The 27,217-nt window shown below is 44.6% G+C and overlaps 1 protein-coding gene across 1 annotated transcript in view; it reads left to right on the top strand.

Annotated features, from left to right (window-relative positions):
- Positions 1-27,217, top strand: part of LOC136621171 (inter-alpha-trypsin inhibitor heavy chain H3-like) — a 127,592-nt gene that overhangs the window by 53,809 nt on the left and 46,566 nt on the right. Inside the window, exons 13-18 of the mRNA XM_066596445.1 lie at positions 4,138-4,277; positions 6,418-6,578; positions 15,892-15,927; positions 21,724-21,750; positions 23,499-23,531; positions 24,426-24,539. Of these exons, the coding sequence (XP_066452542.1) occupies positions 4,138-4,277; positions 6,418-6,578; positions 15,892-15,927; positions 21,724-21,750; positions 23,499-23,531; positions 24,426-24,539 (511 nt within the window). The remainder of the gene's footprint in view (positions 1-4,137; positions 4,278-6,417; positions 6,579-15,891; positions 15,928-21,723; positions 21,751-23,498; positions 23,532-24,425; positions 24,540-27,217) is intronic.

Genomic DNA, 27,217 nt, shown 5'->3' on the forward strand with positions numbered 1-27,217 from the left:
CAAATTTTACATTTCGGAATCTAATTTTCTCCCTTTCCAATGTCATAGAAACTTGAAATTTGGAACGAGCATTGACTATGTCATAAGTAGGAAGAGCTAATGGGTCCCAACTTGATTATTCAATTCTAAGCGCAAAAGATTTAGCGTCCAAATTTTACGTACGGAATCTAATTTTCTCACTTCCCAATGTCATAGAAACTTAAAATTTGGCATGAGCATTGATTATGTCATAAATAGGAAAAGCTAATGGGTCCCAACTCGATTATTGAATTGTAAGCACCAAAGAATTAGCGTCCAAATTTTACGTACGGAATCTAATTTTCTCACTTCCCAATGTCATAGAAACTTGAAATTTGGCACGAGCATTGATTATGTCATAAATAGGAAAAGTTAATGGGTCCCAACTCGATTATTCAATTGTAAGCGCCAAAGAATTAGCGTCCAAATTCTACGTACGGAATCTAATTTTCTCCCTTTCCAATGTCATAGAAACTTGAAATTTGGAACGAGCATTGATTATGTCATAATTAGGAAAATATAATGGGTCCCAACTCAATTATTCAATTCTAAGCGCAAAAGAATTAGCGTCCAAATTTTACGTACGGAATCTAATTTTCTCACTTCCTAATGTCATAGGGACATGAAATTTGGCACGAGCATTGATTATGTCATAAATAGGAAAAGCTAATAGGTCCCAACTCGATTATTCAATTCTAAGCGCAAAAGGATTAGCGTCCAAATTTTACGCACGGAATCTAATTTTCTCACCTCCCAATGTCATAGAAACTTGAAATTTGGCACGAGCATTGATTATGTGATAAATAGCAAAAGCTAATGGGTCCCAACTCGATTATTCAATTCTAAGCGCCAAAGAATTAGTGTCCAAATTTTACGTACGGAATCTAATTTTCTTGCTTCCCAATGTCATAAAAACTCGAAATTTGGCGTGAGCATTGATTATGTCATAAATAGGAAAAGCTAATGGGCCCCAACTCGATTATTCAATTCAAAGCGCAAAAGAATTAGCGTTCAAATTTTACGTACGGAATCTAATTCTCTCGCTTCCCAATGTAATAGAAACTTGAAATTTGGCACAAGCATTGATTATGTCATAAATAGGAAAAGTTAACGGGTCCCAACTCGATTCTTCAATTCTAAGCACCAAAAAATTAGCATCCAAATTTTACGCACGGAATCTAATTTTCTCGCTCCCCAATGTCATGGAAACTTGAAATTTAGAACGAGCACTGATTATGTCATAAATAGGAAAAGTTAACAGGTCCCAACTCAATTATTCAATTCTAAGCGCAAAATAATTAGCGTCCAAATTTTACGTACGGAATCTAATTCTCTCACTTCCTAATGTCATAGGGACATGAAATTTGGCACGAGCATTGATTATGTCATAAATAGGAAAAGCTAATAGGTCCCAACTCGATTGTTTAATTCTAAGCGCAAAAGGATTAGCGTCCAAATTTTACGTACGGAATCTAATTTTCTCACTTCCCAATGTCATAGAAATTTGAAATTTGGCACGAGCATTGATTATGTCATAAATAGGAAAAGCTAATAGGTCCCAACTCGATTATTCAATTCTAAGCGCAAAAGAATTAGCGTCCAAATTTTATGTACGGAATTTAATTCTCTCACTTCCCAATGTCATAGAAACTTGAAATTTGGCACGAGCATTGATTATGTGATAAATAGCAAAAGCTAATGGGTCCCAACTCGATTATTCAATTCTAAGCGCCAAAGAATTAGCGTCCAAATTTTACGTACGGAATCTAATTTTCTCGCTTCCCAATGTCATAAAAACTCGAAATTTGGCGTGAGCATTGATTATGTCATAAATAGGAAAAGCTAATGGGTCCCAACTCGATTATTCAATTCAAAGCGCAAAAGAATTAGCGTTCAAATTTTACGTACGGAATCTAATTCTCTCGCTTCCCAATGTAATAGAAACTTGAAATTTGGCACAAGCATTGATTATGTCATAAATAGGAAAAGTTAACGGGTCCCAACTCGATTCTTCAATTCTAAGCACCAAAAAATTAGCATCCAAATTTTACGCACGGAATCTAATTTTCTCGCTCCCCAATGTCATGGAAACTTGAAATTTAGAACGAGCACTGATTATGTCATAAATAGGAAAAGTTAACAGGTCCCAACTCAATTATTCAATTCTAAGCGCAAAATAATTAGCGTCCAAATTTTACGTACGGAATCTAATTCTCTCACTTCCTAATGTCATAGGGACATGAAATTTGGCACGAGCATTGATTATGTCATAAATAGGAAAAGCTAATAGGTCCCAACTCGATTGTTTAATTCTAAGCGCAAAAGGATTAGCGTCCAAATTTTACGTACGGAATCTAATTTTCTCACTTCCCAATGTCATAGAAATTTGAAATTTGGCACGAGCATTGATTATGTCATAAATAGGAAAAGCTAATAGGTCCCAACTCGATTATTCAATTCTAAGCGCAAAAGGATTAGCGTCCAAATTTTATGTACGGAATTTAATTCTCTCACTTCCCAATGTCATAGAAACTTGAAATTTGGCACGAGCATTGATTATGTGATAAATAGCAAAAGCTAATGGGTCCCAACTCGATTATTCAATTCTAAGCGCCAAAGAATTAGCGTCCAAATTTTACGTACGGAATCTAATTTTCTCGCTTCCCAATGTCATAAAAACTCGAAATTTGGCGTGAGCATTGATTATGTCATAAATAGGAAAAGCTAATGGGCCCCAACTCGATTATTCAATTCAAAGCGCAAAAGAATTAGCGTTCAAATTTTACGTACGGAATCTAATTCTCTCGCTTCCCAATGTAATAGAAACTTGAAATTTGGCACAAGCATTGATTATGTCATAAATAGGAAAAGTTAACGGGTCCCAACTCGATTATTCAATTCTAAGCACCAAAAACTTAGCGTCCAAATTTTACGTATGGGATCTAATTTTCTCGCTCCCCAATGACATGGAAACTTGAAATTTGGAACGAGCACTGATTATGTCATAAATAGGAAAAGTTAACAGGTCCCAACTCAATTATTCAATTCTAAGCGCAAAATAATTAGCGTCCAAATTTTACGTACGGAATCTAATTCTCTCACTTCCTGATATATATAAATGAATGTATGTCTGTCTGTCTGTCCTTTTTGCGGTACTACACCATTCATCTAATCACCATGAAACTTTGGGAAGTTGTTGAGTACACTCCTGGGAAGATTACTGGCATAGTACAACTATCCTATGATAAATGGCGTGCGTGCGAGCATCGTCGACAGTTATGCCCCCCAGACAAAGATCGTTTGATTTCCATCTAAGGCACAAAAGCAAAAGGCATAACGAGCAAGCATGTTCAACTACAAAATGATGCATCCGCCGAACGTTTCGCAAGACAATTGCTGGATATTGAGAATGCTGAGGTAAAATGAAAGCTGTGCTGTGATTGGTTGCAATTTCTTATACTGCTGAGGTAAAATGAAAGCTGTGCTCTGATTGGTTGCTATTTCTTATACTGCTGAAGTAACATGAAAGCTGTGCTGTGATTGGTTGCTCTATATTATACCGCTGAGGTAACATGAAAGCTGTGCTGTGATTGGTTGCTATATATTATACTGCTGAGGTAACATGAAAGCTGCTGTGCTGTGATTGGTTGTTATATATTATACCGCTGAGGTAACTTGAAAGCTGCGCTGTGATTGGTTGTTATCTAGATATATAAAAACGAATGTATGTATGTATGTCTGTCTTCGCAGCAACGCGCGACGGGTAAGCTAGTGTGTTTATAAAAGCAGTTCTAAAATTCTGTAAACACCGCGTTTTTACAAACAACTGTGTGAGAGCGGCCTTAGTCTTCCTGAAACTGAGTTAGTTTACTACCAAGCTGCCAGCAGTACTGTAGTAGCCTTTGAATGAGAATTTCAGTAGTAAACACTTTGCTTATATCATAAGTATTCATATGTTCATTATCTCAATAGTATGCACTTTGCTTATATAGTACTTATACATATGATCATTATCTCAGAGTGTTTAACATTATACATTCCCCTTTATTGCCTACTGACTGCCATGAATAAACCATACAGTATTTTGCAAATGTGATACAATGTGCCTTTTTTGAATAGGCTGATAAATCTGTGAAATACACTGAAAATATTCCACTTAAAAGTGGGGATGATGTGAGCGACCAGCAGAAATACATATTTGGTGACTTTACAGAGAGACTCTGGGCATATCTCACTATACAGCAGCTATTGGAGAAGCGGTATGTATTGATTTGAGTCAGATAGTTCTGACTCTTCGAAATCTTGTAATTTCTTCCATTTGAAAGCAGTTATGTTTAGATTGGAAGCACAAATGAAGATGAAAAAAGGTAATTGAATATTTTATAACTTGAACTGCTGGGCCCTAATCATAGGCGTAGCGGCAGGGGTCGCTGGGGTTGCGGTGGCGACCCCGCGCCTGTGCTCAGGGGGCCCCGAGGCCGCCCTCCGCCATACACATATGCACATTCAGTGCATTAATGGCTGGCCGTTCTGTCTGCAGCAAGGCTCCAATCACGAGGCAGGCAGAACGGCCAGCCTGAGAGGAAGCAGGGAAGAGCAGGGGGGAGGAGGAGCGAGGAAGTCACATGGGCCGGCAGGGCACAGTAATCATGTGATCATGTGCTGCCCCTGCCTCCTGCTGAATGGAAGCTGCTGCATCTGCCTGTGCTGCTGCTGTCAGATGGAGGAGAAGTTGTCCGGGCCCCGGGTATCTGTATATGTATGTGTGTGTGTGAATCTCTCTATCTATCTATCTTCTATCTATCTATCTATCTGTCTATCCCTATGTATCTCCTATCTCATATCCACCTATCTCATATCTATCTAACATCATATCTATCTATCTTTCTTTCTAGATATGACATAGATAGATATCTATCTATCTATCTATCTCATATCTAGATATATAGATAGATAGATATGATGTTAGATAGATATTAGATAGATGTATATGCGTTAGGAGATAGATAGATAGATAGATAGATAGATAGATAGATAGATAGATAGATAGATAGATAGATAGATAGATAGATAGATAGATAGATAGACATAGGAGATATCTATCTATCTCATAGATAAATAGATAGATAGATATGATGTTAGATAGATGTATATGCGTTAGGAAATACATAGATAAATAGATAAGTGAGATAGATAGATAGATAGATAGATAGATAGGATATAGATAGATAGATATGCGATAGGAGATACATAGATAGATAGATAGATAGATAGATATGAGATAGGATATAGAAAGATAGGACTGTAAAAACAACCTTACAGTTACAGCTACAGTTACAAGAATGAAGACTATTTGTAAACGCTTTGAAACTGAGTCTTAAGGCTGTACTTTTGCACAATGGAAACAGTCTTCCATCTATTCCAGTAGCGCATGCTGTCCACATGCAAGATAACTTGAAGCAGCAACTGAATTCCATTGAGTATAACAAGTACAGCTGACACCTCTGTGGTAATTTGAAGGTAGTTGCCCTTTTAATGGAACTGCAGCAGGGATTAACAAAATACATGTGTTTCTTATGTGAGTGGTATAGCCAAAATGTAGCAGTTGGAGAGCAGAATATCCAGCACCCAGCTCTGGTCGAGGCTCACAAAATCCTGCTACCACCCCTTCACATCAAACTAGGTCAAAGGGATTTGTGTCAGTTTAAAAGCGTGTTTGGGCATTCTGAGCCTTCCTCCAAAGAGCTATATTTGCATATGTATTTCATTATATTTTCTTATGTCTTTTAAGACCCTATCAGCAAAAAACACTGTCCCTTGTTGCTCCATCAGTAAAGAAATATGTTCGCCCAATTCCTCTTATGCTGTAAAATAAAAAAGAGTATATTTGCCTCCTTTGCTCTGCAGGTGGTTCTGCTCCAGCAGGCTATTTCTTCCTGATTTGTGGGTTGAATGGTCAAATGTGACTGCTGTGGCCAATCGCTAACCTCAGACTTTAAGGCCAGGGATTGACCACTGTGGTCACATTTGATAGTACGTGACCGTGCAACAAGAACTTAAGAAGGAGGAAAACAATGGGTAGAGCAAGGGAGATTTGTCGTTTTTTCTTTGTTTTATAAAACCCCCTGGCCACTTCATAAACCAGATTTTCAGCGGGCCCCCACCTGATACATGAGTACCCCAGGACCCTACTGTGCACTGTGATTTTTCCTCATAGAGTAAATGGGTAATCCACCCCTGTGCAACATCATATTTAATAGGTTCCCTTTAATTATGTTTTAGTGGGGGGGTTTTACATGCAGTTGTGTGAGTGCTTTTTGTGCAAAATATGGTATATGATGAGCAACATGATCACATGTGTCCACTGTAGGTCTCTAAAAAAGTTTTATTTCATTTAAGACTTCATGCAGACCCATCAGAAAAAGCAAACCTAACGGCACAAGTGCTTGAGCTGTCTCTGAAGTTTAAGTTTGTGACTCCTTTAACATCAATGGTCGTTACAAAACCAGAGGAAAAAGACAAGGAAGAAGAGATATTAGTTGCTGATAAATTTGTGGAAGGTAAGAACATTTCTTAAACATCAACATTAGAAGATTAACCAGAATACTATAACAATCCCAAAATAAATGTCCAAGGCAGGACTGCAGAGATTATCATTAAAAAAAATGTTTATTGAGAATCACATACATAATAAAAGCATTTAAAAAACAGAACATGAAGGAAATGCAGCATCAATACAAGGGAAATCCATCACCTCAGGTCACAGCTTCCCCCTGGATGAAGCTACGGTGAAATATGCGCAGAGGTTTCCGGATCCTCAGTTACGTGGTAACTAGAGATGAGCGAACGTACTCGTCCGAGCTTGATGCTCGTTCGAGTATTAGCGTGTTCGAGATGCTCGTTATTCGAAACGAGCACCACGCGATGTTCGAGTTACTTTCAGTTTCATCTCTGAGACGTTAGCGCGCTTTTCTGGCCAATAGAAAGACAGGGAAGGCATTACAACTTCCCCCTGCGACGTTCAAGCCCTATACCACCCCCCTGCTGTGAGTGGCTGGCGAGATCAGGTGTCACCCGAGTATATAAATCGGCCCCTCCCGCGGCTCGCCACAGATGCGTTCTGACATAGCTTAGGGAAAGTGCTGCTGATGCTGGAGTTGCTGTAGGGAGAGTGTTAGGAGTATTTTAGGCTTCAAGAACCCCAACGGTCCTTCTTTGGGCCACATCTAACCGTGTGCAGTAGTGTGGAGGCTGCTTTTTGCAGTGTTGCACTTTTTTTTTTTTTTTTGGTATATCGGCCGTGCAGAGCATTGCGCCCTGCAGTAATACTCCAGGGCCAGTAGCGGTGAGGCAGGGACAGAAGACATATTGATTGAATATAGGCAGTGGGCCTTTGCAAAAACATTTGGGGAAAAAAATCTATTTGGTTTGCCTGTGACTGTCCTCAGTGTTCTGGGTCTCTGCTGGGTGTAGTAGTCCTCCAAATTATTTCCTGGCGTTCCGTAAGCAAAGTCAGCCTCCAACCACAGGCCAATAAGCGGCACATTTAATTACAGCGTTCTGTTTCTGCACTACTGGTAATACACCATGCTGAGGGGTAGGGGTAGGCCTATAGGACGTGGACGCGGGCAAGGACGCGGAGGCCCAAGTCAGGGTGTGGGCACAGGCCACCAAATGTTTCCCAAAGCACCCCCTCGCGCCATGCCACCCTGCAGAGGTCAAGGTGCTCAACGGTGTGGCAGTTTTTCACAGAGATGCCTGACGACCGATGAACAGTGGTGTGCAACCTTTGTCGCGCCAAGATCAGCTGGGGAGCCACCACCACCAGCATGTGCAGGCATATGATGGCCAAGCACCCCACAAGGTGGGGCGAAGGCCGTTCACCGCCTCCAGTTTGCACCACTGCCTTTCCCCCTGTGCCCCAACCTGCCACTGAGATCCAACCCCCCTCTGAGGACACAGGCACTACCGTCTCCTGGCCTGCACCCACACCCTCACCTCCGCTGTCCTCGGCCCCATCCAGCAATGTCTCTCAGCGCAGCGTCCAGACGTCTCTAGCGCCACTGTTTGAGCGCGAGCGCAAGTACGCCGCCACGCACCCGCACGCTCAAGCGTTAAACGTGCACATTGCTAAATTGATCAGCCTGGAGATGCTGCCGTATAGGCTTGTGGAAATGGAGGCTTTCAAAAGCATGATGGCGGCGGCGGCCCCGCGCTACTCGGTTCCCAGTTGCCACTACTTTTCCCGATGTGCCGTCCCAGCCCTGCATGACCACGTCTCCCGCAACATTGTACGCGCCCTCACCAACGCGGTTACTGCCTAGGTCCACTTAACAACAGACACGTGGACAAGCACAGGCGGGCAGGGCCACTATATCTCCCTGACGGCACATTGGGTGAATTTAGTGGAGGCTGGGACAGAGTCAGAGCCTGGGACCGCTCACGTCCTACCCACCCCCCGAATTGCGTGCCCCAGCTCGGTGGTGGTATCTGCGGCGGTGTATGCTTCCTCCACTAAACCACCCTCCTCGTTCTCCTACGCAACCTCTGTCTCACAATCAAGATGTGTCAGCAGCAGCACGTCGCCATCAGTCGGTGTCGCGCGGCATGGCAGTACAGCGGTGGGCAAGCGTCAGCAGGCCGTGCTGAAACTACTCAGCTTAGGAGAGAAGAGGCAGACGGCCCATGAACTGCTGCAGGGTCTGACAGAGCAGACCAACCGCTGGCTTGCGCCGCTGAGCCTCCAACCGGACATGGTCGTGTGTGACAACGGCCGTAACCTGGTGGCGGCACTGCAGCTCGGCAGCCTCACGCATGTGCCATGCCTGGCCCATGTCTTTAATTTGGTGGTTCAGCGCTTTCTGAAAAGCTACCCACACTTGTCAGACCTGCTCGGAAAGGTGCGCCGGCTCTGCGCACATTTCCGCAAGTCCCACACGGACGCTGCCACCCTGCGGACCCTGCAACATCGGTTTCGTCTGCCAGTGCACCGATTGCTGTGCGATGTGCTCACACAGTGGAACTCTACGCTCCACATGTTGGCCAGGCTCTATGAGCAGCATAGAGCTATTGCGGAACTCCAACATGGGCGGTGTAGTGGGAGTCAGCCTCCTCAATTATTTACAGAAGAGTGGGCCTGGTTGGCAGCCATCTGCCAGGTCCTTGGAAACTTTGAGGAGTCTACCCAGATGCTGAGCGGGGATGCTGCAATAATTAGCATCACCATTCCTCTGCTATGCCTCTTGAGAAGTTCCCTGCAAAGCATAAAGGCAGACGCTTTGCACTCGGAAACGGAGGCGGGGGAAGACAGTATGTCACTGGATAGTCAGAGCACCCTCATGTCTATATCTCAGCGCGTTGAGGAGGAGGAGGAGGAGGGGGAGGAGCATGAGGAGGAGGGGGAAGAGACAGCTTGGCCCACTGCTGAGGGTACACATGCTGCTTGCCTGTCATCTTTCAGCGTGTATGGCCAGAGGAGGAGGAGGAGGAGGGGGAGGAGCATGAGGAGGAGGGGGAAGAGACAGCTTGGCCCACTGCTGAGGGTACACATGCTGCTTGCCTGTCATCCTTTCAGCGTGTATGGCCAGAGGAGGAGGAGGGGGAGGAGCATGAGGAGGAGGGGGAAGAGACAGCTTGGCCCACTGCTGAGGGTACACATGCTGCTTGCCTGTCATCCTTTCAGCGTGTATGGCCAGAGGAGGAGGAGGAGGAGGAGGATCCTGAAAGTGCTCTTCCTAGTGAGGACAGCCATGTGTTGCATACAGGTACCCTGACACACATGGCTGACTTCATCTTAGGATGCCTTTCTCGTGACCCTCGCATTTTGGCCACTACGGATTACTGGGTGTACACACTGCTCGACCCACGGTATAAGGAGAACCTTTCCACTCTCATACCCGAAGAGGAAAGTGAGTGATGCTATACCACAGGACCCTGGTGGACAAGCTGATGGTAAAATTCCCATCCGACAGCGCTAGTGGCAGAAGGCGCAGTTCCAAGGGCCAGGTAGCAGGGGAGGCGCGGAGATCAGGCAGCATGTACAGCACAGGCAGGGGAACACTCTCTAAGGCCTTTGACAGCTTTATGGCTCCCCAGCAAGACTGTGTCACCAGTCCCCAGTCAAGGCTGAGTTGGCGGGAGCACTGTAAAAGGATGGTGAGGGAGTACGTAGCCGATCGCACGACCGTCCTCGGTGACGCCTCTGCCCCCTACAACTACTGGGTGTCGAAGCTGGACACGTGGCCTGAACTCGCGCTGTATGCCCTGGAGGTGCTTGCTTGTCCTGCGGCTAGCGTCTTGTCAGAGAGTGTGTTTAGTGTGGCTGGGGGAATCATCACGGATAAGCGTACCCACCTGTCAACCGACAGTGCCGACAGGCTTACACTCATCAAGATGAACAAAGCCTGGATTTCCCCAGACTTCTCTTCTCCACCAGCGGACAGCAGCGATACCTAAGCAATACGTAGGCTGCATCCGCGGATGGAAGCATCGTTCTCTATTACCATCAAAAACGGGGACCTTTTTGCTTCATCAATCTGTGTATAATATTCCTCCTCCTCCTCCTCTCCTCCTCCTGAAACCTCACATAATCACGCCGAACGGGCAATTTTTCTTAGGCCCACAAGGCTCAGTCATATAATTTTTCTAAACAATTTTTATACGTTTCAATGTTCATTAAAGCGTTGAAACTTTCACCTCAACCAATTTTTATTTTAACTGGGCTGCCTCCAGGCCTAGTTACCAATTAAGCCACATTAACCAAAGCGATTAATGGGTTTCACCTGCCCTCTTGGTTGGGCATGGCCAATTTTTCTGAGGTACATTAGTACTGTTGGTACACCAATTTTTGGGGGCCCTCGCCTACAGTGTAATCAAATTAATTTTTAGCCCACCTGCATTACAGCTGACGTTACATCAGCTGTGATGGGCAATGCAATGGGATATATTTATGTACCGCCGGTGGGTTCCAGGGAGCCACCCATGCCGTGGGTCCACACAGAGTTGTAACTGCATGTGTCCACTTCTAAAGAACCCCAGTCTGACTGGGGCATGCAGTGTAGGCCGAAGCCCACCTGCATTAAGCACGACATTACCTCAGCTGCGATGGGCAATGCAATGGGATATATTTATGTACTGCCGGTGGCTTCCTGGCACCCACCCATGCTGTCGGTCCACACGGAGTTGTAACTACATCTGTCCACTTCTAAAGAACCCCAGTCAGACTGGGGCATGCAGTGTGGGCCGAAGCCCACCTGCATTAAACATGACATTACCTCAGCTGTGATGGGCAATGCAATGGTATATTTTTATGTACCGCCGGTGGGTTCCAGGGAGCCACCCATGCCGTGGGTCCACACGGAGTTGTAACTGCATCTGTCCACTTCTAAAGAACCCCAGTCTGACTGGGGCATGCAGTGTGGGCCGAAGCCCACCTGCATTAAGCACGACATTACCTCAGCTGTGATGGGCAATGCAATGGGATATATTTATGTACCGCCGGTGGCTTCCTGGCACCCACCCATGCTGTCGGTCCACACGGAGTTGTAACTGCATGTGTCCACTTCTAAAGAACCCCAGTCTGACTGGGGCATGCAGTGTGGGCCGAAGCCCACCTGCATTAAGCACGACATTACCTCAGCTGTGATGGGCAATGCAATGGGATATATTTATGTACCGCCGGTGGCTTCCTGGCACCCACCCCTGCTGTGGGTGCACACGGAATTCCCATTGCGGACTATTTATAAAAAAATGCGGTCTGACTGGGGCATGCAGACACCTTGACAGAATGAATAGTGTGTGGCACATAGGTTCCCCATTGGTATGGCCACATGTGCAGCTCCTGATGGAGGTGGCACAGGATTGGATTTCTCATTGCTTCTGTACAGCATTGTGGGCTATCGCCCCTTTTAAAGAGGGCCACTGCCTAGCCGTGCCAACCCTCTGCAGTGTGTGCCTGCGGTTCCTCCTCATGGCAGACGCACTTATAAATAGACATGAGTGTGGTGTGGCATGAGGGCAGCTGAAGGCTGCGCAGGGACAGTTTGGTGTGCGCTGTGGACACTGGGTCGTGCGGGGGGGGGGGGTTGGGCAGCATGTAACCCAGGAGAAGTGGCAGCGGAGTGTCATGCAGGCAGTGATTGTGCTTTGTTGGAGGTAGTGTGGTGCTTAGCTAAGGTATGCATTGCTAATGAGGGCTTTTCAGAAGTAAAAGTTGTTGGGAGGGGGCGGCGCCACTCTTGCCGGTATTGTGGCTCAATAGTGGGACCTGGGAACTTGAGATGCAGCCCAACATGTAGCCCCTCGCCTGCCCTATCCGTTGCTGTGTCGTTCCCATCACTTTCTTGAATTGCCCCGATTTTCACAAATGAAAACCTTAGCGAGCATCGGCGATATACAAAAATGCTCGGGTCGCCCATTGACTTCAATGGGGTTTGTTACTCGAAACGAACCCTCGAGCATCGCGAAAATTTCGTCCCGAGTAACGAGCACCCGAGCATTTTGGTGCTCGCTCATCTCTAGTGGTAACACTTTAATATGGGTATGACATTGAGCTTGGTTGCACCTATTGTAGGTTAATGTGAGCATGAGTTTACTTGGGAACTTCTTACATGTGTGACCTGAGGTGATGTATTTCCCTTTGAATTGATGCTACAATTCCTTCATGTTCTGTTTTTTAACAGTAAACTCTTTGCAGGATTCAAACCAGGTGAACCTACACTTCATAGATTTCACTGTTTTATATATTGTGTAATGGTATTCGCTCATGGGGTTGCTGTCTCTTGAGTTAGACTGGCATTTCAGGCACACTAAGAGCCCAGTATACATCCGTTAAATATGGTGCAATTGGTCTCAACAAGTTTTTATTTGTCTCAGAATCAGTTGAAGAAAACATAAACAATACACACCATAAATCATAGGCCAGTGGTGGCGAACCTATGGCACGCGTGCCAGAGGCGGCACACAGGGCCCTACCTACTGGCACGTGCCGCCATTGGCCGCTCAACACTTGTGAATAAAAGCAGGGGCCACGGCTCCCCTCCCAGCATTCACTCAGCTGCGCTGCTAGCAGTGCTGATCCTGGCGCACACTGTGACGTCAGTGTGCAGCCGGAATCCTTCTCCTCCCTCCCCGACGTCTCCTGCTACTTGGTTCCCCAACAGCAGGGGGAGGAGGTGTCCGGCAGCACCCTGACATCACAGTGTGCACCTGGATCAGTGCCAGCAGCAACACCGTGCAGAGGAGGAGCGGAGCTTCCACTAGGAGGAGGGGGTAAGTATATGGGTCTCGGGGAGAGGGGGGAAGTGGGGTGTCACTATGATACAGGGGACCGCTTTTGTGTGTCACTATTACACCGGGGGGCCATTGTGGGATGTCACTATTACTACTGGGGGCCGCTGTGAGGTGTCACTACTACTACTGGGGGCCATTGTGGGATGTCACTATTACTACTGGGGGCCGCTGTAGGGTGTCACTATTACACTGGGGGCTGCTGTGGGGTGTCACTATTACACTGGGCACCACTGTGGGGTGTAGCTATGATACAGGGGGCCCCTGTGGGGCGTCACTATTACTACTGGGGGCTGCTGTGGGGTGTCGCTATTACTACTCGGGGGCTGCTGTGGGGTGTCTCTATTACAGTGGGGGCCGCTGTAGGGTGTCACTATGATACAGGGGGCCACTGTGGGGTGTCTTTATTACATTAGGGGCCGCTGTGGGGTGTCACTATGATACAGGGGGCCGCTGTGGGGTGTCACTATTACACAGGGGCCGCTGTGGGATGTTGCTGTTATACTGGGGGCTGCTTTGGGATGTCACTATTATATTGGGGGCCGCTGTGGGGTGTCGCTATTACTACTGAGGGCCACTGTGGGGTGTCACTATTACTACTGGGTGTCGCTGTGGGGTGTCACTATTACTACTGGGGGACACTGTGGGGTGTCACTATTACTACAGGGGGCCACTGTGGGGTGTCACTATTACTACTGGGGGCCACTGTGGGGTGTCACTATTACACTAGGGGCCACTGGGGGAGGGTCACTATTATTGCTCGGGGCTGCTGTATGGAGGGTTGCTATTATAGCTGGGGGCCGTTGTGGGGAGGGTCGTATTATCACTGGGGGCCTCTGTGGGGAGGGTCGCTATTATGGCTGCGGGCCGCTGTTGGGAGGGTCGCTATTACCGCTGGGGTATGTTTACATGTGGCGGAAATGGCCAGGGCTGTTTCAAAATAGACAGTGTGCAGATTTTGACTGCTTTTTGGATGAGGAAATGCTGCAGAATTTTCCACAGAAAATTCCGCTGAGACATTCTGCAGCATTTCCGCATCCAAAAAGAAGTCAAAATCTGTACACTGTCCATTTTGAAACAGCCCTGCCCTTTTTAGAACAACGGGAGTAAAATGACACGTCTTGATAAGCCCCCTCACATGTTGGCACTTTGCGATAAATATGTGAGTTTGGGTTGCACTTGGTCCCTAAAAGGTTCGCCGTCACTGTCATAGGCTGTGTGGACACTATATATGCACCATGTAAAAGGATTTAATTTTTTTTTCACTTTTACCTTTTACAGAAATCCTATAAGCAGGCACACAGAGTTTCCCAGCTGCAGATAAGGAACCTGGGTGAAATGTACACACCTTCAATCACTTTTCCCCTGGTCCTTCACAATTGATATAATCTGCACAAAAAGTTGAATCATTTTGCTAATGCGGTGATTTACATATATTGTATTGATCTTTTCACAGCACAAGTATTCTGTTATACATAACTTGGCTATGCATTCCCACATCCCCAAAGCTCCACCATAAACATGAATATTAACACATTTTTATAGTTGGAAGAGAAGGATTAGCAGGTGCCTGACATGGTGTCCATTATATCCTGGGGAAGCAAAGGTTTAGAACCACTAGTGTAACTATAGGGAATGCGGTTGCACCCGGGCCCAGGAGACTTAGGGGGCCCATAAGGCCTCTCCTCTCCATATAGAGAGCCCAGTACGATGAATAAAGCATTATACTTGTGGCCCTGTTACAGGTTTTGCATTGGGGCCCAGGAGCTTCAAGTTACACCTCTGTTTAGAACACTTACTATCAACCACTATTGAGTTGGAAGGGAAAGGGAGGTGCAACTGAGCTGTCCATGTACATACTACATTATCAGAGGATCCCATAGAAATTGTTATAAATTAAAACATCTAATGTGTATCTAATGTCTAATGTGTATGACAAGCTACACAAACCAATAGACTGCTGACAAGGAATAAAACTGAAAACTCACCATGCTTAAATAGATTTGGGGTTTGGGGTCCTGATGTATCCCAACTAAATCTTTGCAAATAAGACTCTTTGTCTATATGTAACCATTATTATTGTTCTGGAGCATGTCTTCTGCACTGCATTCTGGGAGTTTTCAGCTCAGAGCACCTAGCATAACTGTTACTGCAGCCTTGGATGAGGATGAACTGTAAGGCACAGCGAAACTCAGCATCTATATAAGAAAAGTAAAACGATGTACTGGTAAAGTTGCTCAACTTTTCGTTTAGATAATATCTCGATATGAAACTATAAAACTAGAGTTTAACTAGAAAGACCTTGAAATGAATGATATATAGTCATACAGTCATTCATGTAATGATTTACAGCTAAAATTGAATAACATCAGGAATCTTAACAGCTATAGCACTTTGTGAATTTTCATCTATACATTTTTCCTTCTAGAAAAGGGATGAGATAAGCTATCTTTAGGTCCTAATCAGTAATTTCAGTCTGCACCCGACCACCATAATAGCCGTTCGATACCAAACATGCTAAACTGGAATGTCTTGTAAGTTTACATTATGCACAGTTATCTAATCTTTTTAATTTTCGATTTATAGGACAACAAAACCAAATATCGTCTGCAAGAACGTCTTGTAAGTTTTATCTGATTATATAAGAGTTTTATTACATACTAGCTGACATACCCGGCTTCATTTGGTCCTTGCCCATTGTTCACATGGAAAATTTTATTAAGTCGTGGTTACTTCAGAGAAACAAACGAATAAAATATGTTCACCATTTTGCATGGTTCTTCGCGTTACCCAGGAAACACCACGTGGAGGTGACCATGCGTTTTTCTCACTTTGAATTGAATAATCAAGTTGCATACCCTTTACTTTTTCAATATAGGATCTAAGGAATGTTCGTGACAAATTTCAAGTTTGTATGACACCGGGAAGTTAGATAATTAGTGATGAGTCAGGGCTTCTTCACATGGCCAAATGCGGAACTACACGCTTCGGTACGGAGCGGAGTTGCACATAAACAGGTTTTGTTTTTTTCACTGAGTCTTCAAGCTCCACACTATATCACGCAAGTTTGAATAAAACAGTGTGAAGATAGGTCCTTCCCTATCTTTGCCGCTTGTAGTATAGGGCTTTTCTTGCCCGTACTGTTAATGGGCAAGTACCGCTAAAACAATTGAAAATGAAACAATTAAAATCAATGGTTTTGTCCTGTTATGGGGCCATGATTATCACAGTCGGATAACGGAACTAAAACACACCCATGTGAAGAAGCCCTAAGGGTGGTGTAGCAGGGTTAGAGGTGAAGTGAGGGACGAAAGATATATATCACAGAGGTTACTAGCATCCGTGATATAGATCCAGTCCGTTCCTCACTCCAGAGTTCCACCTGAGTAGAACAGGTAGTGGATATAAAATTGGTGCAGCTGACGTGTTCAGTAGAGATGTCCTGTGTGAGCAGCAGAGGCTGAGAGAGAGTGCTGAGCTGGAGAAACTGCACCACGCTGCAGGGAAGGTTTGCTGGAACTTTGCCCTACTGAAAGTTAAAAGACTTTTGTATTTTCTATTTTTGGACTGCTGATTTAAAAGGACTTTCCTTAAACTTTACGTTATCTGGAGAATGCCTGTGCTTTTTGTTATGTTATGCAAGCGTGAATAAAAGAAAAGATGTTCAGCCTTTAGTCGTGGCCTGGTGTGTTTTCCCCTGCACTGTTACAGTGGACAACCACTTGCGATTTATTTTCTTGCCGTGCGAGAGCGCGTGAAAACACACGCCTCGCAGCGCAAAAAAACGCTGCGATATTGCAAATACTTTCAATGGGGCCGGCTGCCCTTCCCCAAAAATCATGCTGCGGGGGTTGCCTAAAAAACACTGCTTTTAATGGGGCCGGCAGCAGCAGTTCCGATCCCATTGAAAGCAATGGGATAGCATCCTGGACTTCTGCCACAGCTGTGACAGCTGTGGCAGAAGTCCGTGATATACTCCCTATGTTTTCAATGAGGCCAGCGCTGCTGGTGATATTGCTGGAGTGATATTGCAGATTTATTGTGGACTTCTGCCACATCTGTGACAGCTGTGGCAGGAGTTTCCTTCATCCCTGCGGGGACAAGGAATCCTCTGTCACAGAAGTCCTGGCTTCTATCGCATTGCTGCTGCTGACCCATTGAAAGCAGTGGTTTGTAGGCAACCCCCGCAGCATGATTTTCGGGGAAAGGCTTAAAATATAAGTCCTTCCCTGAAAATCATCTTTAGCTGGTGAAAAAAACTAAAAAATTCTTTACTCACCTCTCCGCCGCTCAGGCGCGTCCTCCAGCTATATTTCAAGCCCTTCCCCGAAAATCATGCTGCGGGGTTTGCCTAAAAAACACTGCTTTTTCAATGGGGCCGGCAGCAGCAGTTCTAATCCCATTGAAAGCAATGGGATAGCATCCTGGACTTCTGCCACAGCTGTCACAGCTGTGCAGAAGTCCGCGATATACTCCCTATGTTTTCAATGAGGCAAACGCTGCTGCCGCTTTCTCCATTGAAAACACTGAGCGATATTGCAGATTTATTTTTTGTGATGCGAAGCTCTACTGAAACATGGCAAATGAGTATGAAACACACAAAAAGCAACATATCCCTGTAATATAAGGATCTGCAAAACCTGCTCACATGTATTGACCATGGCTAGGATACAAATCCCCAACACACAGCAGGACTATAAGATCCTGGGGACATTCACATGTTCCACGTCCAATGTTGTGTATCTGATCCTGTGTGGCAGGACTGGAGTCCAGGATCCTGGAGGTCCCTGAAAAAAAACACAACCCCTGTCCTTAGCTACTTGCCCCCCTGGGCTAAGCCCCTAGGGCGATGGTCCCTACACTCACTAAGGAAGTTGAACACGGGGACTAACGAACAGACAGACACTGGAACAAAACAACAGCAAGGCGGGTCAGGCTTTCCGGGTCGGCAACGAGAGGGTACGCGGTACAAGAGGGTCAGGCAAGGCAACGTCCAGTCCAAAAGCAGGGAGTCAAAATCAGGAGTCAAAACATGAAGTACGCGGGTGTAGCAAGAAGACCAAACTAACACTGGCAGTGGAATGCAGACACAAGCAGGTTTAAATGCTGTCAGAGCTCCCGCCCCAGCAGCTGATTCGGGTGGGGATCAGATAGCAACAGAATATCACACAGGTGGAGGTGGGGAACAGCCCCCAGCCCTGCAAGGATTGGCGAGGCTCAGGATGCAAGCCTGGTTGCCATTGCGCCCAGGACACGGCGCCAGCTGGCGCCCGTAGCGTCCCTAACAATCCGGCGGCGAAGAGAAGCGCGGCGGCCAGGGGAGGCCAAGACCAGTGCTCCCCTGTGCTGCACAGCTGCCGCTTGCATGACAGGACCGGCAGTGAGGACACGGAGAACACAGAGTGGGATTGAGGGGAAAAACCCTGTGGAGCCGTCAGACCAATAACGGTGCATGTACGTCCTGGGCAGGAACTCATGTACGGTCCTCAGGGTCAAAACCCCTCCAGTGTACCAAATACTGAAGAATACTACTGACACACCGAGCATCGATCAAGCGCTCCACCTCATATTCCAGTTCCTCCTGAAGAAGAGAGCGGGCTCTGGGTGGGCAGAACTGGGTTAACATATTTCTTCCGTAGCCCCTTGTGGAAGACATCATGAATTTTTGAAGACTGCGGAAGAGATAATCTACACGCCACAGGATTCAACACCTGGGAGATGGTGAATGGACCAACAAAGCGGGGAGCCAGCTTTACGGATGGTACCTTAAGTTTCAAATTTTTTGAGGCCAACAACACCTGCTCCCCAACCACGAACGGTGCAGAGATCGTGCACTTTTTATTAGTTTGACCAAGAAGTTTACCCTGGGAACCCTGAAGGTTCTTATGAACCTGGGCCCAAACTGTGCACAGTTCATCAATGGCAGAATCCGCAGACGGCATGTCAGAAACTGAGGGCGCAGAAAAAGAAAATTGAGGATGGAAACCATAATTACAAAAGAACGGCGAGACCTGAGAAGATGGAATTTACATGATTGTTAATTGCAAACTCAGCGAGAGGTAGAAAGGTAACCCACAAATGTTGATTGTCTGAAACGAACAATCGTAGGTATTGAATTAATTCTTGATTCATCCTCTCAGTTTGCCCGTTCGATTCGGGATGAAAAGCCGACGAAAAGGACAAACCAATATTCAATTTCCTGCAGAAAGCTCGCCGGTAGCGAGCGACAGACTGTACACCTCTATCTGGGACCACGTCCTCAGGAACCCCATGCAACCGCACCTCCTCCTTAATAAACATGTCGGATAATAGTTTGGCATTTGGTAACTTGCTCAGAGCAACGAAATGTGCCATCTTGGAGAACCGATCTGTAATGACCCAAATGACCGTATTCCCATGTGACGGCGGCAAATCAGTAATGAAGTCCACGGACAGATGTGACCAGGGCCTGTACGGAATGGGCAAGGGAAGAAGAGGCCCCTCAGGATGTCTCCTGACACTCTTCCCTCTGGCACACACCAGAAAAGCAGTGACAAACGCCTAAACGTCCCTACTCATTTGATGCCACCAATAATTTCTGGAAAGTAATTCCTGAGTTCCCTGGTACTTTCATAACCTCTTGCCTACCACCAAGGCCTGAGGCTCTACCTGTTTTTTGTTGTATCTCTCTCTCTCTCTCTCTCTCTCTCTCTCTCTCTCTCTCTCTCTCTGAAACTGGGCAGACAGCTGGGGGTCGTGTTCAGGGCTAGTATCTTGCAGACCTTGCCTGTTAACCCCCTGCTCTCATGGGTGTTATGAGGCACCATTCTTTTATATCCTGTAGCATGGGATACTTATAAAAGTACCTGTGGGGCTGTACACCCGCAGCTGTGCAATATATCGAACTGCTGACATAGTGGTGTACTGAAAGTAGGCTGCTGCTACCTAGACATGTCGGAACACCAGGGAACCATATTTACTGTGCTCCCAACTGGTGTTTAGCCCATAGCCCAGCATGTTCAACTGAGCCTAGGGAGATTGTATACTCGGCAACTATTATGTTGAATTACAGGCTCAGTAGTTCAGTTTCATAGGGGAAGAAGGTTCAAAAATCTTTCCTTTGGAGCAACGTAGCTAGAAAGGCTCCTGATGAACTGTTGTTACTAACAGAGAAACATGTCAAACCTGTACTGCTGTTAGTCTTGAATAAAAAAATTGTGTTATCACTCTGTTATCCTTGAACCTTACAAATAGCTTTTCACTTTTATGCCCACCCTGGTTGGATGGTTCATGCAATTGCATGCACTGTCATACTAAGGGGGGGATTTGACATTGACTCTATCGTTTCATTGCTACAATAGAAGTCAATTAGACCCCTGGTTATCATATGCTTCGGGTCTCCATTCCCCTCAAAACTTTGAAAATTTTTGATTTGATTGCCCTGACGGAGCAAGCCCATTGCTACGCCACTTGGGCTATCGAAGCAATTTTTGAACAGGGTGAGCTCAAATACATTTGGAATCTTCATAAATCGACTTAAATTGGCCTGTCTTAGTTATTGAGGATCCTATGTATGAGTTTATCTGAGTTTGTCCATGTTAGCCCCTATTTTAACGCTTGTTTAATAAAGATTAAATCTTTTAGTTGTCTATAACTGTGAAGGGCTTAGTGTTTGAATTATAGACAAATACTGCCGCAGTGAAAAAACTATATAAATAGTACGTATGAATACAAGAAACTTTGCAAAATATATCATTAGAGAAAAACATTTTTTTCTCTACATTTCAGTCTGCTTTCCGCCTCCCTCCTAAACTGTTCACTCAGTCTGAAGTCACTGCTAAATCTGTCTTGAGAAACAAGACAAACGATCAGCTCACTGAAGGTTACAAGTATTCTATTGAACCGTCCCCTCATCTCACTACCATCACAGGCAGGGTAACACTAAAAAGTAGCACCTGCATGTAAATAACACAGGATCCACCAGTCACAATATGTGATCAGCTGTGACTATCTATTTCCCTCTGCAAAATGACCTCTGCGCAAGTTACGGAGCATGTCTACAACAGTCGCCCATACAAGTCAATAAGTCCCCTCCTATCCATTGTGTGAATAGCATATAAGCTGTTGTAAAGCATATCTCTAAATGCTCTTAAATGCGACAAGATGGTAGCTCTCATAGCCATGTATAGAAAGCAGAATAAAATTCTACAATTAAAAACTTAAAATCTATTAGAAAAATGGGAAATGGTTCTCTATGTGGTTATAATTAATTTAAAAAAATTGTCATATAATCCCTGTAACTTGTAGGTTCTGCTGCTAGAGAAACAAAAAACAGCTGTTTCCAGGGGAACTACAATGTAATTCAATTAGTACTATTAAAAATGTTTAAAGTTTATTTACTACATATAAATTCAACCTTTCTAATGTGTCTTTTAACAGGGCAGAGTTATTCACAACCAATAACAGGTAGGATATACTTTACATTTAAGATACTTTAATGCAAATGAGATTGTGTGTGTCCATAATACTGACGTACAGTAGATGTCTATAATTGTCAGTCATCTTCTTATGTTCTTATTTGTTATCTCACTTCTATATGAAAACATCATTTTGTAGATTCAAATAACCAAACTAATCGATTTCACTATATATTTAAGCAAGGAAATCAATATAGGTGTACTTGGCATATTTGGATGCAGAAAAGGATTTCAAGACAGCACTGCAATTGATAGACATCAACATGTGAAATGTCATCAGAAACCCTCAGGAGTGCATCATTAGGCATTGGGCATGCTGATACTAATTATTTAGCATAAAAGTAATACGTTCAGGGTAACTTTATTTTTGTTCTGGTAGTTCTCTTTTAACCACTTGGCGACCTCTGCCATACATTTACAGTGCTGCTGCTATACATTAAGCACCCATCATCATAAATGTACAGTACATAGATGGTGTGGGCGCTCATCTGAGCACTATGTCCATTTGGCTGTCATCCTGAGCAGTGTGCAGACTCTATAGACTTTCTATGGATGCTCTACACTGCTCAGAGTAGTGACACAAACAGCCAAATTGGAACAGCACTTAGCCGATAACGCGTCCAGTAATTTATCCATCACCCAGTCTTCCACGAACTTCACTCATGCTAGCCAAGGAACTGGACCTGTGAATCCTCACGCTGATCCTCCTTCCTCCCAGCCTGGTCACTCCAGGAAAAGGATCAGGGATCACACAAGCAGTGCAACAGAGTCCTGCACACACTAACCATCCCTTGATCATGTCACCCCAGACTCCTCACACACGTGACTGATCACATGACAGTGACATCATCACATGTGCTGTAAGCACATGGCTGCTGTCAGGCTCTGCAGGTTTTTTAAGAAAGTGAAAGACCTGTGATGATGTTACCATCATGTGATCAGGGGCAGAGGTCAGAGCCAAGGGACTGATCACATAACAGTGACATCATCACAGGTCCTGTAGCACACGACTGATGTCAGGCTCTGCATGTTTTAGGATTTGTGATGACGTCACTGTCATGTAACTCACACAGTCACTCACTTACAGACAAGTGATCGTTAGTATTCCATAGCAACTGAGGCCGCGGAGGTTTGTAGGGGATGTAGTCTGCCCGTAATCTGCACAGGGATGAAGGACATGTGATGACGTCACTGTCATTTGATCAGGGTGGAGCTCAGAACCCAGGTGACTTATCACATGATGTAGCTCACAGAATACCTCAATCAAGGACAGGTGGTCATTAGTATTAAGTACAATGTAATCAGTCAAAAGCAACTATGTTGCTTCTTGTTAGCTTTCATATATCAATAAGAATATTTTTTCATGTATTGTATAGAGGAACTGAACAATAAATGAAAATAACCAAACAGGTAATCTTTTACCATGCAGATTTAAAGACATCAGGACCTCCAGATAGGTTTTCAATAGTTGATTGGCAGTGATCCGAGTTGAACCTGCAATATCAACCTGGCTTACCTGGCTGCACTACAGACAGAACTGTCTGCTTCTGACTCTGTACACAATGATCGGTGGAGATCCCGAGTGCCAAAACCATGCTAATCAACAATTGATGACTTATCCTGAGGATAGTTCATCAGTAAGAAAGTCTGGGACAACCCTATCACCCATCAAAGACAGAATCCTCACTTTGATAAACAGGTTTATATTAATGTGCTTTTCCTTTCCCTTTTCCCTAGCTTCTGCAAGCTCAAATTACCATCCAACTTTTGGTAGGTATACCATAGGCTTAATCGTGTAATGACCAGTGAAATGCCCTTTTATGTCTGTTATTAATAGGTTTTCACACTATATACATCTATCATCTATCTACAGGACAGGTTATAAATGTATAATCACTGGGGGTCCAACTACTGGGATCTACAGGGATCACAAGAACGGTAGTTTCCCAATGAATGGAACGATGGTGGACATAAGTGACCACTGCTCCACGTTTATGCAGCGCTTGGCTATCACCATATAATGTTCAGTGAATGGAGCGGTGGTCAAGTATGTGCATCCTGTCTCCATTCAATAGGAGAATTTGGAAACTTCCTTCTCCTGCAAATTTCTAGTCCCAGTGGTTGGATCCCAGTAGTTGGGACCCCCAGCACTCATACACAGAGTTGCCTACTTTCCATAACTTCCTAGATAGGTGATATATGTGTTTAGTGCAAAATCCCTGAGGGCTCACTCATGAAGGCATATGGGTCCCTCGTATTACGCGCGTAAAATAAGGAGTATACAGTAAATATATGTAAATGTGTATTTGCTGCATATGTTAAATCTCTGTAGCCTATATCGGTGCGTTAAAATAGGACATTGTGTGTTTTTTTGACACGTGTGAAAAAAACACAAGTTTGAGCGACCCAACCAGTACTGCATGAGGTGACAGTAGAGAGCCTGGCAATATGCAGTAAGAGAGCCCTGGCGGACGTCTTCCAACATTGGAGCTGTACAGCCTTAAATTATAATGTCTTTAGACGTCAGAAAGTGGATTGGAAAGGGTTAAAGGGGCCTTATTTTACAGCACTGTGTTTTTCCTGTTTTTTCTTATAATGCAGTCTGTTTCCTAACAATAACTTGTAAAGCTGAATATTAATGTTTTATATCATTTTTATTACCAGTGGATTCTGACCCTCATTTTGTGATAAATGTCCCACAAAAGAATGACACGCTGTGCTTCAATATTCAGGAACAGCCGGGTGTGATCTTGAATCTTATCGAGGATAAACAACTAGGTATGTACTGGAACTTGCCACTTTAAGAAGCTTTCCCACGGAATAAACTTTTTCCCAAACCACAAGAGAGGGAATAAATATCTGATTGGTGGATGTCCGTCTGCTGGGACCCCCACTGATCATCAGAAGAGGATTCCCTTGTGTCCATAGATGAATGGAGCAGCAATCACATGTGCCTACTACTGCTCCATTCATTTCATTGGTACAAGAAAGATTATTTATTGTTTTTTGTATGTGAGATAACATTGTGGGGTAATGAAAAGTACACATGTAACTATTTAGAATGCAGCATGCAACATGAGTAATGATAGCACACATCATTGAAAGAACTCCTGAGCCATGACATATTTCCTTGTAGGTTGCTGACACTTTTCTGTGAGGAAAAGTGCCTCCTTTTGCATGCAACTTGAAAGACATTCCACTTTAGTTTCAACAGATTGCAACTATCAGAGAAACTTGCAACTTAAGGGTGCCTACCCACTAGCGTTTTTTTTCCCTGCGAAATTCGCAGCATTTTTTTCTCTGCAGGGGTCTATGGGACTTGTAATGTTAAAATCGCGATCGCGCAAAATCGCAATTTACTGCAAAATCGCGATTTTGCGCAATCGCGATTTTAACATTACAAGTCCCATAGACCCCTGCAGAGAAAAAAATGCTGCGGATTTCACAGGGAAAAAAAAAACGCTAGTGGGTAGGCACCCTAAGGGCTCCCACCCACTTCCGATTGCGTTTTTTGTTAACGCGATTGTCAATGGGACTTTCTATTGTAAAAAACGCAACTGCGTTTTTGGTGCATTGCGTTGCTTTTTTAACATTAGAAAGTCCCATTGACAATCGCGTTAACAAAAAACGCAATCGCAAGTGGGTAGGAGCCCTAAGGGTGACTACCCACTACAGTTTTTTTCACAGCGAAATTCGCAGGGGTTTTTTTTCTGCAGGGGTCTATGGGCTATGGGACTTGTACAGCTAAAATCGCGATCGCGCAAAATCGCGATTTTGCGGTAAATTACGATTTTGCGTGATCGCGATTTTAACATTACAAGTCCCATAGACCCCTACAGGAAAAAAAACGTTGGAAATTTCGCAGTGAAAAAAACTGTAGTGGGTAGTCACCCTAATGCTCAACTAAATGAAGAATACAGTGATATCTTAGAAGCAGAGTATCTCTCAAAATATATTTTCCGTAAGCTTAACCTGTAATAATACCTATGATAAATATATACATTATTGGTTCTAAGTAGATTTTACTGATCGTATATTATACTTTTATGGTCAGACGGTATTAGAGGAATAAATTTAGTGGTAACTAATAGAGTTGAGCGAGCACGCTCGTTTAAGGCTGATGCTCGATTGAGCATCGGTCTTCTCGAGTGACTAATTACTCGACCGAGCACCATGTGGGGGGACGGCGGGGGGCGGGAGGGTAGTGGGGGGGGGGAGTGAGCATCAGCCTTAAACGAGCGTGCTCATCTCTAGTTACTAATAATAGTAACGTAGTATGAAAGGCCGAAAAAAGACATATGTCCATCCAGTTCAGTAAGTACCATTTGTTGATCCGTGCAGCATTTTGATCACTTTCTATTCCGATTTTTGTATGGTGAAATAGGCTAAATTAGCTATTTTTCCCATGTTTTTAATTTTTTTTTACCATGCTGTGCACCCTGATTAAATAATGTACTAACTTTCTTCTCTGGGTCATTATGAACGCTGGGATACCACATGTGTAATTTTGATTTTAATTTTATTCTTTACAAAGTAAATAGAGAAACGGGGGGTTTTGGCGTTTTTATTTTTATTTTTTTATAATTTTTTTTTTTGTTACTTTTTTAAAATTTTTGTCTCTTTAGGAGGCTTGCATAATACTTTTTTTTTTATTCTTCAAATACTCTGCTATACCTCAGCATAGCAGAGTATTAGACAGGCTAGAAGGCTCAGACAGAGTCTGAGCGTTATAACCTAATTTAGCTGGTAGACCCAGAGGCTATACTCAAGCCTCCAGGTGCCACAGAGACCTTTCAGGACCCCCTGATCACATTGTGGGGGGTCCGATGGTGACAGAGGGAGCCCCCTACCTCTGTCATTCCTTTACATGCTGCGGTCACATAAACCATGGCATGTAAAGGGTTAAACAGCCAGAGATCGCTGGCAGACCCAGAGGCTATAGTCAAGCCTCTGGGTGCTACAGAGACCCATCAGGACCCCCTGATCACATTGCGGAGGGTCCAATGGTGACAGAGGGAGCCCCCTTTCTCTGTCAGCTCTTTACATGCTGCACAGACCATGGCATGTAAAGGGTTAAACAGCACAGATCAGAGGTTTTCTCTGCTGTAAGAGCTGGTGCCCAGCTTTCATCTGACAGCCGATCACCAGTTCTCCCTGCTACGGGAACAATTGGCCAGCTTCTGACAAGCCGATGGTCTCTGTGGCAATGTGTAAACAGTGCAGGAGTTAAAAAACAGAAGTGGAAAGTTGTCGGCAGATCGGTTATATTCTCCTGCTTCTTTTTTTAAAGACCTGCACTGGTTTTCTGTGGGACTGTGCAGGCAGTGTGTGTGCAGAACGCAATGCCAGAGCTTATGGCATTGTGTTCTGCACGGTCTCATAGTGAGACATAGCGTGGAAATCTTCTGGGCTATATCACTATGGGCAGTAGAGCTAGTCCTGGAAAATTTCCAGGA

The sequence above is a fragment of the Eleutherodactylus coqui genome, chromosome 3 (genome assembly GCF_035609145.1).
Source record: "Eleutherodactylus coqui strain aEleCoq1 chromosome 3, aEleCoq1.hap1, whole genome shotgun sequence".
NCBI classification, from domain to species: Eukaryota; Metazoa; Chordata; class Amphibia; order Anura; family Eleutherodactylidae; genus Eleutherodactylus; species Eleutherodactylus coqui.